General features: G+C 46.5%; 1 protein-coding gene across 1 annotated transcript in view; it reads right to left on the reverse strand.

The window, feature by feature from the left end:
* RHEB (Ras homolog, mTORC1 binding) overlaps nt 1-11952 on the reverse strand; it is a 50310-nt gene extending 38358 nt beyond the window's left edge. The window contains exon 1 of the mRNA XM_023225376.1: nt 11490-11952. Within this exon, the coding sequence (XP_023081144.1) occupies nt 11490-11541 (52 nt within the window). The 5' untranslated portion in view covers nt 11542-11952. The remainder of the gene's footprint in view (nt 1-11489) is intronic.
* Nucleotides 11953-13424: the final 1472 nt, after the last annotated feature.

The raw sequence follows: 13424 nt of genomic DNA on the forward strand, positions 1-13424 counted from the left end.
TATTAAAGAACATGAAATTTAAGAATGATCAAAACTAGTAATAACAGAGTATGAGGAAAATGAGATATGAAATAGAGTATACTCATCTGTCAGCCTGAATGGTTAAAACCATTCATGTTTTAGAAAGATAATTTCTTCAAAAGTTCTTAAAATCTGCACTGACCTCATTATCAACACCAATTCACTCCTCACAATATCCGGGCTGCCCAATATACATGGCAGCCAGTAGCCATACATGGACAGTAAGTACCTGAAATGTGCTCAGTTCTGATTGAGATGTGTCACAGTGTATAAGTATGACAAAATATACAAATATCAACAATATCCATCACATGTTGAAATAACATTTTGGACATACTGAGCTAAATTAAGTATATTAATTTCACCTATTTCTTTTTACTTAATATGGCTACTGGAAAAATCTAAAATTACTTTTTTTGTTTTTTTTGTTTTTGTTTTTTGAGACCTCAGCCTCCCACTTTTGTACAGACAGGGTTTCGCCGTGTTGCCCATGCTGTTCTGGAGCTCCTGAGCTCAAGTGATCTTCCCACCTCGGGTCCCAAAGTGCTGGGATTTTAGGCGTGAGCCACTGCACCAGGCCAGATTATGTTTCCATTGGACAATGCTGCTCTGTACCCTTGTTTAAGGGAAAAGGATCATATTATTTGTATAAATTTAGCTCCCTAAATTTGTGCTCCAGAAATACTTCCACAGAAGTCTAAAAAAAAGGAAGGTAGGCTCATTTTGTGTACAGCTCAATTTTTTAGGACACTGCTCATACAGAAACATGGTTAGAGTAAGAAAGCAATTTATTATTATAAAACATATTCACACATTTTTGTAGCACTGTTATGCAGAATGAAAAGATCTAGAGAAAGAGCCCAACTCCCCCTCCCCGCAAGCAGGAATGACAAACATCCTTGTAGTAAGACACTGCCTGCCTGAGTGGGCAGCGTGAGTGTGTGGGGCCAACTGGGTCCAGCAACCTCTTTTGTCTGTGGGGCGATAATCCTGCGGCGTGAGGGTGTGCTTGGTCAAATCCTTGGGTGACACAAGGACCCAGGGGCAGGAAACCCTCAAAACCCTAGTTGTAGGCACAGCCACCTGTCTTCAGGACCATGCGAACTGTGCCCTGTGTGGGTGGTCGCTAGGGCCTCTGTCGCCAGAAAGCAAGGCAAGTGTGTGGATCTGGCAGGTGGGTAAATGAACCTGGTCTGCCCCTTGAACTTGCTCCTGTTCCATCATTTCTGACTTTAGCCAATGGCAACATGACCTATTCAGGCACTCGCATGAGAAATCTGAAGGCTACTTCACAGCTCCCACACTGATCTTGTCCATTCTCCCTCTAAGGAAATCTCCGACGTGTGTCCTCTTCATCTCATCCACTCTGCGCCTTGGCTGGTCTTCCCATTTCTACTCTGTTACCACCCCCACCCACTTCACAGAACAGCAGGAGGGATGCAAGCCAGGATCAGCACACTTCAGACCAGGGGCCAAATTTGGCCTACAGCCTGTTTTGGTTTTGTACAGTCTATGAGCTAAAAATGGTTTTTTCATCTTTAAGTGGTTGAAAAAAGAAACAGTATTTCATGACACTGAAAATCAGATGAAGTTTACGTGTTACATCCATAAATAAAGTTTTACTGGCACACAGCCACACCCACTCGTTGATGTATTGTCTGCAGCTGCTTCCGTCCTACAAAGGCATAGCTGCAACAGAGGCTACATGGCCTGCAAAGCTTGCGATATTTACTATCTGGCCTTTTACAGAACGAGTCTGCCAGCCCTTGGTATAGATTATCATCTTATTTGTTGCTTAAAACCCTTCAGTCACTTTCCAGTTTCTAGGAAAAAGTCTAACACTTTTCACAGAGCAGACAAAGCTGTTCTTGATGGACAGCTGGCAAACACATGAGTCCAGGCCTCTCCCACACCTCTCTTACTCACACCTCACCCTTCTCATTCACTCAGTGAGCCACACTGCCTTTCCTTTAAAGACAATTCTCCCACCACCCCCATCCCCAACTGATGGTCAAGTTAGCCCTGCCTTTCATTATTTCTCTCAAGCACTTATCCCAACTGTATTCAAATAACAATCGTGTCGTAGCTGGTTAAAGACTGCCTGCTCTGGAGCCACTGCCTGAGTTCAAACACTGGCTTTGTCACTTAACAACAGTTTGACATTGGGCAAGTCCCATAAACTTTTTGTACTTCAGTTTCCTCATCTGCAAAATAGATGTAACAACTGTACCTACCCGAGTTTAAAGGCTATTAATACATGTGCATTAAGATGGTACCCCATAACAGTAAATGCTTCAAAAGCACCAACAATTATTATTCTCAGTAGCAGGAAAAGGTTCCTGTGGCTCCTCAACTAGATCGAAGCTCCTTGAGGGGAAGGATTATTAACTGTCCTAGCTTTTGTGACTGGTACTAAGTAGAGCATTTATTCAAATGCTTAATGAACACCTAGTTGAGTAACATGTAACACTCACAAACCGTCCTCTTCAACCAACAGTTGCAGTGATTCAATCTTTGGGGGCCTGGCCCAGCTGTTCTCTTTCAAACAAATGCCAAATATGACTGAGATTTTAAAGCCAGCAAAATACAGGTGCAGTGGCTCATGCCTGTAATTCGAGAACTCTGGGAGGCGGAGGTGGGTGGATCACTTGAGTTCAGGACTTCAAGACCAGCCTAGGCAACAAGTGAGACCTCATCTCTACAAAAAAATAAAAAAAATAGCCAGGGTGTGGTGGCACACATCCACAGTCCCAGCTACTCGGGAGGCTGAGGCAAGAGGATCCTTGAGGCTGGAAGGTTGAAGCTGCAGCGAGCCGAGATTGTGCCAGTGCACTGCAGCCTGGGCGACAGAGTGAGACTCCGTCTCAAAAAATAAAAAATAGGCCGGGCGCGGTGACTCAAGCCTGTAATCCCAGCACTTTGGGAGGCCGAGACGGGCGGATCACGAGGTCAGGAGATCGACACCATCCTGGCTAACACGGTGAAACCCCGTCTCTACTAAAAAATACAAAAAACTAGCCGGGCGAGGTGGCGGGCGCCTGTAGTCCCAGCTACTTGGGAGGCTGAGGCAGAAGAATGGCGGGAACCCGGGAGGCGGAGCTTGCAGTGAGCTGAGATCCGGCCACTGCACTCCAGCCTGGGCGACAGAGCGAGACTCCGTCTCAAAAAAAAAAAAATGAATAAAAAAATATAAAAAATAAAATAAAATAAAAATAAAGCTAGCAAAATAGCCAGACATATTTATATCTAAGACACAGGAGTCTTAGAAAAGCATTTCATCTCATAAAACTGTATTAACTGTAAAAGCCCATAGTTGCAAACCCATTCACAAATGATGTACTATGCCATCAGGCAGTTATTAACATTCAACTCTCAATTCTGCAAAGGGTAGGATTATGTATCTTGCTAAAACATCAACTTCACTTTTAAATGTCCATGAAGAGTCCTTCTGCAAACATGTAAGCCCAACAAAAAGAGAAATGGGGAAGAGGAAGACTCAACTCTACTACAGGTAAGACACAAACCAAGCAAGCACGACACTTTGCAGTGAATTCTATCAGTATCTCTAAATTGCCCTGCTTTCTTAACTTGCCCATAAGAGCATAATGTAAAGGCTTTTCTAGCACTTCCTGTTCTAAACTAATACCAGTTGAGATTTAAAGCTCCAATCCTACAGGGAACTCCTTTTTTTGTAACCAGAAGCCTAACATATATTGAAGAAAATTAAAATACTAAAGCAGTATTCCAGGACTTTTAAAATGTTAGATTTCTTTCTTTTTTTTTTGAGACAGAGTCTTGCTCTGTCGCCCAGCCTGGAGTGCAATGGCGTGATCTCGACTCACTGCAACCTCCCGTTCCCAGGTTCAAGTGGTTCTCCTGCCTCAGCCTCCATAGTAGCTGAGATTACAGGCACCCACCACCACGCCCAGCTAATTTTTGTATTTTTAGTAGATACAGGGTTTCACCATGTTGGCCAGGCTGGTCTCGAACTCCTGACCTCAGGTGATCCACTCGCCTCGGCCTCCGTAAGTGCTGAGATTACAGGCGAGAGCCACCGCACCCGGCCAATTATATTTAAGGACTCAGCAGTTTGCATTCTCACAGTTAGCAGTGTGAAGAAGACAGACCGTGAGTACTCTCTCAATGTTAAGATTTCATTTGGTACTTCATAATAACTTAGAACTAAGAATGAAGGTTCCTTCAAGTATGATCCCTAAAGATTTCACAATGCTCTCACTTGCACAATCATGTGCACGCTCAGTTCTGATTTATTCAAGTGACTAAGAACAATCCAGCCACTTGTAACAACTATTACAGTTGTTATTGTGAACTTGTTATTCTGAATCTTCACCCAAGAATAGTATTGCACATTTCTGACTTCCACAATCACAGGGAGAGGTGGCAGTGTCTCATTCTGTGATGAAGTTGCTATTTTTACTTGTGTACTCCTCCCCGCCTTCATCGTGATACTTGTATTTAAAAATTACATTATTAGTATATGAGTCTCTAGTATCCTGCCACTCTTTGCAATTTTCACTACTCTCTGGGAGCATCACCATCAACAGGTCCAAACACAACTCATCCAAAAATGCACCACGATCAGAAACCAAACCAACAGGCACACAGATATCATAACTCTCCTGATGTTCTCTGGCCTCCCTCGTGCTTCCTTCCATTCTCAACCACGCCAAGTTCTTTCCTGCCGTGCCATCTTTGTCTCTCACAATGCTACAGGGCCTCTCTCCTAGGAGGCTCTTCTAAGACTGTGGGAGCCACATCTCTGTGAACAGCGTCTGGGATGCAGTCACTCTCAATTCAATTTTGCACAGCAGTGAGCAAGATCCTAGCCTACAACAACTGAATGGTTCTCAAAGGGTGGTCTGTGGACTTCCAAGGGGTTTACCAAAATCTTTTCGGGGGCTCATCAGGTCAAAATGATTTTCATAGCAATATTAAGTTATCATTTGCCTTTTCTACAAAGTTCCCACTTGTACTAAAGGTGCAAAAGCAATGGTGGGGAAAACGGCTAGCTTGGCACCCCTTGGCATGAATCAAAAACAGTAGTTACAAACTGAGTGGTAAGTCACTGTACTCTTTACTGCCATGTGTTCACAGTGGGAAAAGAGCTGTTTCTACTTAACGATGTCCTTGAAAAAGCAGTAAAATTTTATTAAATGTTGACCCTTTGGTACATGTCTTTTGAATATTCTGCATGACAAAATGAGATGCACGCATAAAGCACCTCTGTTACATACTGAAGTATGATGGTTGTTTCCAAAAAAAGCACTTGTACAATCATTTGAGAAGTGATCTGAACTGGACACTTTTATCATGGAATGCCTTTTTTACTTGCAAGAATGATGACAAACTATCATTATTGCAAATGTGAATAGCTGGCAGACATTTTCTTGAAAATTAAAGAAACAGAACGTCGATTCAAGTAAAAACTAGTAGCATGTTGCCAAGAAAATTATTTGAACTCAAGGAGGAAATAAGAATTTTGGAAAACTTGCACTGCTCATAGTGAACAGTGTTCTAAAACTTTGCGGAGATTGGTGGTGATATTAACAAATGTGGTTTTTAAAAATGCTTGTATATTAAAATGTGTCAACATGTGGAAGATCTGTGTAACAATGAACAAATATTTTCCAAATGACCAATGATGCTACAAAACCAGGCATGGTAGCAGATCCATTCCAAGTATAAAACAGACCTGCGGAGTTGGGCAAATTCATCATATGATTTCAGATTGCATAGTGTAACTATTCTTCCAAACTATCACTTATGAAGTTTCGGTATCAAAGAATATTCAGCTACCTGAAAAAGCTATTCAAGTACTCCTTACTTCATTAAAATAACGTTAAGGGAATGAATTCAGGAGCAGATATGAGAATCCAGCTGTTAAGATATTAAAAGATACCTGCAAAACCGTGAAACACCCTATCAAAATTGTAGTTGCTTTTTTGGCAGAAACTGGCAATCTAGTCCTAAAATTCAATGTGAAAATGCAAGGAACTGAGAATAGCCAAACACATCTTCAGAAATAATAAAGTTAGAGGACTCATATGCCCCTATTTAAAAACCAGCTACAAAACTACAGCAATCAAGATCGTGTGGTACTGGTGTAAGGACAGACATACAGATCAATGGAATGAGTGAGTCCTTGTATTTATGGTCACTTCATTTTGGACAAGGGAATTCAATGAAGAAAGAACATTATTTTAACAAAAGAAGCTGGGGCAACTTGATATCCACATGCAAAAGAATAAAGTTCTCGCATCATATACAAATATTAACTACAAATAGACCACAGATCTAATGTAAGAGTTAACAGGATAAAACATCTGGAAGAAAATATAGTAGTAAATCTACATGACCTTGGATTAGGCAATGGCTTCTAAGATGTGACACCAAAAACATAAGTGGCAGGAGAAAAATAGATATATCGGCCTTCAAATTAAAAAGTTTTTGCTTCAAAGGACACCATTGAGAAGGTAAAAGGACAACCCACAGACAGGAGAAATTATTTGCAAAACCTATGATACCACTTCACACCCACTAGGATGGCTAAAATGAAAAAGACAGTAACAAGTGTTGATGAGAATGTGGAGAAAATTAAACCCTCATACACTGCTGATGGGAATATAAAATCGTACAGCTGTTTTGGAAAACAATTTGACAGTTCTTCAAAATATTTAGCACGGAGTTAACCATAACCACCCAGCAATTCCACTCCTAGGAATGTACCCAAGAGAAATGAAAAGATATGTCTACATAAAAGCTTGTACAGGAATGTTCAAAACATTATTATTCATAGTAGCCAGAAAGTAGAGCTCCAAGTGGTGGCTCACACCTGTAATCCCAACACTGGGAGACTAAGGCGAGAGGATTGCTTGAGGTCAAGAGTTCAAGACCAGCTTGGGCAACAGAGCAAAGTTCCCACCTCTACAGAAAAATAAAAAAACTAGCTGGGTGTGGTGTCACACACCTGCAGTCTTAGCTGCTCGGGAGGCTGAGGTGGGAGGATCATTTGAATCCAGGAGGTTGAGGCTGCAGTGAGCCATGATAGCTCCACTGCACTCTAGCCTGGGAAACAGAGCAAGACCCTGCCTCAGAAAAGTAAATAAATAAAATATAATAGCCAAAAAAAGAGAAACCACCCACATATCCAATTGACAAATGCATAGAAAAATTGTGGTATGCTCACATGATGGAATATTAGTCAGCACTAAACAGGAAGCGGCGACATATGCTCCAACATGGACAAAACCTGAAAACATCATACTAAGTAAAAGATGCCAGACCCAAAAGACCACATATGTATGTTCTCGTTTATATGAAATGTCCAGAGTAAGTAAATTCATAGAAACAAAAAAATTAGTGGTTGCCAGGGGCTGATAGGGAAGCAAGATGGAGAGTGACTGCTAATGAGTAGAGTTTCCTTTTGGGGTGATGAAGTACAGAGAGATATAACCCATATGGACAGCAAAATAACATTTGGCACTGGAAAGTCATAATCAGAAATCTGAATTCGGATTATGCTCTTGTGCAGAACAATGAGTGAGACTGAAAAACAGTAATTTCAAGTTTCAATACAAAGTGGCCACCTCAGGACCACCCCCACCCACAAGTATACAACATCAGAATATTAAGCACCTGAATATACAATTTCACATACTGGTAGATTTCATACATAGCAAATATTCTTTTGCCTTTCAATTTTTCGATAAAAAGTGTCATCAAATGATAGGTTAACTTAAAAAATAAACAGTACGTCAGAATCTGCTGGGAACAACCAAATATTTAATGACATCTTTCCTCATGAAGACTTTAAATACTACCCCAAACATTTTGACAAAGTAATAATTTGAGTACTTTTGCTGAATTGCCTTCTTCCAAACCACAAAGCTGTTTCATTTTCCCCCTATGATCTTTCACATGCCTGTGATCCCATCCCTCTTATTAACCGTATGTAAGAGACTTATATATGACAACCAGCTTTTGATTATGGTCTAATGGTAAACTGGGTTACCAAAGCTCTCTGTACAGGTAAAATCTCAGTGAAAGACGTACCAGACTGAAGATAGTTTACGTAACACTACCATTTTAACTTAAGTTTAGTTACTTCCTATTGCGGGACTACTCTGCTGTGGTAGAAACAACGGAATGTCAGGGAGCTGGTACTTTTGGCCACCACAGGAACAGTTAATACAAAGCACTCCCTGAAAGCCAGACTCCCAGAGTTACAGGTGACATGCCCTTAAAAGCCTTAACATTGTAAATAACAGGAAAAGTACAGGGGATTGGGAGGGAGAATTGTATAGATTACCTGAAAATTATATTCTCCCTATTGGTAGTTCTGACAAAAACCTGAAAGCCAAGTAGAGGGCTGGGCATGGTGACTCACACCTGTAATCCCAGCACTTTGGGAGTCCGAGGCAGGTGGATCACGAGGTCAGGAGTTCAAGACCAGCCTGGCCAAGATGGTGAAACCCAGCCTCTAATAAAAATACAAAAATTAGTTGGGCGGGGGTGGCAGGAGCCTGTTATCCCAGCTACTTGGGAGGCTGAGGCAGGAGACTTGGTTGAACCCGGGCGGCAGAGGTTGCAGTGAGCCAAGATTGCACCACTGCGCTCCAGCCTGGGTAACAGAGTGAGACTCTGTCTCAAAAAAAAAAAAAAAAAAAAAAAAAAGAGAAAGCCAACTAGTAAAACAAACATGGCATTTTGTTGTTTTAGCTGAAGACAACTTTAAAAATAAAGTTTGTGGCATGACAAAGTCACAATGACAAGTATCCTACTAGTCAAACTGGCTTAATGTACTTAATCAAGAGAACATTCTAAGAAAGGTGTGGAGCCTTTTTCTATGGCTCTACCCCCAAAATATAGGAGAAAACAGCTCAGCATCACAAAACACCACAATCTAGAAACACATGTACTCAGATTTCTCTGGTATAGCACAATTTGCAAGCTCCCAGAAGTGAGCATGCTGAGTAATTCTCAAAAGGGTGGCTTACTAGAAGAAACCTGCTGGCAAAACCTAATCTCCTTCCCCTGCAAAAGACCCCACAAACTACAAAATATCCCAGCTCATAATACACTTTAAAATCAAATGGGGCTGGGTGTGGTGGTTCACGCCTATAATCCCAGCACTTTGGGAGGCCAAGGTGGGAGGACCACCTGAGGTCAGGTGTTTGAGACCAGCCTGAGGTTCGGCCACGTGGTGAAACCCGTCTCTCCTAAAAATACAAAATTAGCCAGGGGTAGTGGTGCATGCCTGTAGTGCCAGCTACTCTGGAGGCTGAGGCAGGAGAATCGCTTGAGCCCTGGACGTGGAGGATGCAGTGAGCCGAGATCGCGCCATTGCACTCCAGCCTGGGTGGCAAGAGCCAAACTCCGTCTCAAAAAGAAAAAAAAAAATCAAATACAAGATTGGGAGCAACTTAACCTCTCCAAAATCATTTAATATGACTACGCTTGAAAATAAGTATGGAGAAGTGGGGTAGGTTGTAGAAATATGAAATACTGAAGATAGAAAATAGGGACTAAAAGTGACCCTGTAACCCACCGAAGACTAAGGTAGCACAGTATTTAACAAGCAGCAGTTTAAAATAATGTTTGTGAAGAGACGGCTAAGGGGTGTCCTGTCACATCTCCGTCCTCAGGAGGACGCTGAATAGAGGGGAAGATAAAACAGAATGGATTTCAACTGGACACAAGGAACTTCTTTAGCAAAAAAAAAAAAAAAGTGGTAAAACTAGCCCTGCTTACCAAAGACTAGAGCTACCATTTCAACATTTTAAAAGGGTCAATCAGTCAGGATCTTTAGGTCATTCTGTTGGGTTGAAATCAAGTAGCCGAGGTACTTGTTGACCATAACGTGATTATTCAGGGGCTACTATTTTCATATAGTTGGCAGTAAGTACTTACTTGACTGACTAGGGAGGGCTCACCCAAGAGCCAGGACACCTCGCAGTCCCAACTCCTCAAAATGCAGAGGAGGATATCAAGAGAACAGAGACAAAAGCATGGATTCAGGCTGCCAATAAAGGTTGGATCCCAGGTTCCATGTAGATATTTGAACAGTTAGTGACTTTGAACCCCTCCATTTGATTCGAGGTTACTTCCTGGCTGCAGCATCGCATCGCACAAGAGTTCCCCCTACGACTCTGGGCACCCCGCATCTCTAGCCAAGCTTCTTTCAGCCCTTGATTTCCTCCAGCTCTCGATGGAGAGGTAGTAAAAGGATGAGTAAGCACGCAGTGGCTGATCTTGGTCAAAGAGCACAGACCCTGGCACTGGCGGTGGAAAGCGCAGTTGGGGAGTGCATCCCGCGAGCGGCAGGCAGGTACAAGCTTCCCACGACAGTTACTGTCACCTCGTTCCGCAATCACCGGAGCCTCTGAACCCTCGCTTTCACCTCCCCATCCCCCCCCCAACTGTGGCCCGGTGCACGTCTTCTATAGACAGTTACTTCAAAACAGCCCGAAAAGATGAACGTAATTTCTCCAGGCTTCCGGATGTCGGGAGACAATACAGCCTCATCCTGAAGCGTGTCTAAGTTCAATCGCTCTGGTTTCTCACAGGCCAGAAAACCGCTTGTTCTGTGACACCCCGTCCGCCCCCCAACCCGACCCTAAGCCACCTTATTCAGCAATAAGGCGACGCTAGGAACCGTTTCAAATGTATGTCAACCTTTTGAGGGAAGAAAAAGAAAACAAAAAGACTTTGGAATTACTTCAACAGCCTGGTTGCAAGTACCTGACCTTATTCCTTCCCGAAGAAAAATAGGGCACTGAGAGATCAGACATGCCTTTTTCTCTGCCTTCCTACCCGGGCCGCCAGCAGCATCTCCAGGGCCTCCAGAGGGGCCTCTTTTGGGGGCTCGCCCAGGTTTCCTATGTAGAAAACTTGCGTTCAGAGACCAAACGTTCTCTAAGTCCCTAGTTTGCTTTACAAGGGTAAACTTCACCACAGATGGAATGAAACCGAGGTGCTGCTTCCTTTGTTAAAATCCCACGGACTTTCTTTTCCTTGCGTCGGGGGCGGGGTGGGGGAGACCGCCAGCCCCGGTCACGCGCGCCCGCGGCGAAGGCGGGAGGCAGGTGTGACTCCTTCCTCGCGGGAGCCTCTAGCGCGGTTCCCCGGCGCCGCCTCATTTCCCCAGACCAGCCCCGGACTCCTCGGCGGCCGGCGGCCCCCGCCCCGCACCTCCCACGCCCTCCGCCCGGCCGCCACCTGCCCGCCCGGCCCGCGGAGGGCGCCCGGCTACCGCAGCTCCTCGACCGGTGCGGACGCCGCCCCGACCGCCACCACCTCCGCTCAAAATGGTGGTTACGAAACGCGCGGCCCCCGCCCGCCCCGCCACATGGCCGCGCCGGCTCCAAACTTCGCAGGCCCGGCAGCGACCCGGCTTCCAGGCGAGGCCCCGGCGGCGCGAGGAGGCCGCGCGGCCACCCGCCACTCACCCACAGACCGGTAGCCCAGGATCGCGATCTTCCGGGACTTGGACTGCGGCATCTTGGCGGCCTCCTCAGCCCCGGCCCAACCACATCAACCGCGGCGGCGGCGGCTCCTGCTGCTGCGATCGGCGGCGGCCGCGCCGGGAGAGAGCGGCATACAGAGCAGGGGCGGCGGCGGGCGCGGCTGCCTCTAGCTAGCTCGCTCGCTCGCGCGCTCCCAACCGCCCGGAACCGACCGCGCGGCGGCGCCCCTCCCCCCACAACACGCCCACGTGACCGGCCGGCGTCAGCACCGCCCCTCCTCGCGCCGTGGCCCGCCGCCTCCGCCCCCCCGAAATACGCGGGGGTGCGTCGGGGCGACGTTTTACTTTAAAGGCAAAAAAAGGGGACGCCGCGATGCCCCCAGAAAAGTCACGACTGAAACTCGCTGCGTCATGACCCTACCACCTTCTTCCGCCGCTTTTTAATTACGCCATTCTCCCCGAGCGCCGATTGGACAACTCCTGCACAGCCGCGCGATGACGTGTCAGAAACTCCATCTCCCATTGGGGGAGGCAAGGAGGCGGGGCGGGGGGGCGGGGCTGCCCACCCAGGAGCTAAAAATACACCGCGCTGCTACAGCGCGGTTGGGCGCCGGCGAGGTTTGAAGGCTTCGAACTTCAAACCGGTTGGGGGCGGGCGGGAGAGGCGGAGAGACAAACGGTGACTCCCCGGTGATTGGCCGGAACGGAGCGCAGGGCGGGGCAATAGGTGGGAGGTGCGGTGATTGGCGATACGCTGAGCGGTTGGCGGGTTCGCGCCCGCTGAGCCCGTGAAGGGCGCGAGGCGCGTGGCCGGGGCGGGCGGTGGTTGGGCTGACTCCTCCCTCGGGGCTTTTTTGAAAATTCTCCCTGAGCTGCGTTAGCGTTCGTGTCTGGGTTTGAGGATGTAGTGGTGACTAAGCGTCACCCACGGCCGAAGGACTGTGGGAAGCATGGAGTCTGCGTTAATTCAAAGTGTTCGGAATTTCATTAAAAACAGGGCGAGCCTCGTCAGTTCTGGTGTGTGCTTCGCTTCGCGCAGAGCTCGGCGCACCTCCTGGAACAGCGCCGGGGCGGGAAACCGGTTCTCCGCCAGCGCCAGGGCGGCTGGTGCGGCGGGCAGGCCGGAGCCGGGTGCCAGGAACGCCTCGGGCCGCGGTGTGGACGGGCGGAGGCCGCGGTGTGGGCACAGCCTTCCCAGGGGTGCAGTGCAGAGGGGCGCGGGAAGAGAAGCCGGGCCGGGAACGCAGGTGCAGTTGAGGGACGAGCCTCCAGGCGTGGTGGCTGCTGGTGGGCTTGGCACTTGCCGAGTTAGCAGAGGCTCCGCCGCGCCGGGGAACCCGCTCCTATTCTGCCGAGGCTGTTTGGCAGTGGGGACCTGCAGAGGCCGGGCATGGCCCTTCGCCCTTTCCCAGTGATCGGTAGGGAGGAATGAAGCCCAGGGAAACTGAGTAGCAGGCCTTGTATTCCAGCGTAGGAAGGTTTAGAGGTGACTGGAGTCGAATTGGAACACCCAGCCCAAGAGCGACTCCCTGCAGCTTTCCCACGGAAGCACTCCGATGGGGGCTGGGGTGTGCATTCTTGTCCTCGGGGATCTACAGATGGAAGCCCCAGGCAGTCAGCCGGAAGTGATCAATGTCTGGAAGTTCCATGTTTTCATGAAATGTTGAGGTTTACGCTACAGTTATTTTAAGTGTTTTAAAACTAAAGGTCTTAAAATGCACTCTCCTGTAAAATGTGTCGTTTTTATCCTGTGGATTCGGATATCCTCACCACAGTGTTTTTGAACAGATGCTACTAAACTCCTTGCATTATCAAATCAGTTTAGTTTTACCTTTCTTAAAAAAATAGAACAGAATAGAAAACTGCATTATGCATAGTAAGGGTAAGTATGTGTCCTCATTAGTACAGTGATGAGTTA

The sequence above is a fragment of the Piliocolobus tephrosceles genome, chromosome 8 (genome assembly GCF_002776525.5).
Source record: "Piliocolobus tephrosceles isolate RC106 chromosome 8, ASM277652v3, whole genome shotgun sequence".
NCBI lineage: Eukaryota > Metazoa > Chordata > Mammalia > Primates > Cercopithecidae > Piliocolobus > Piliocolobus tephrosceles.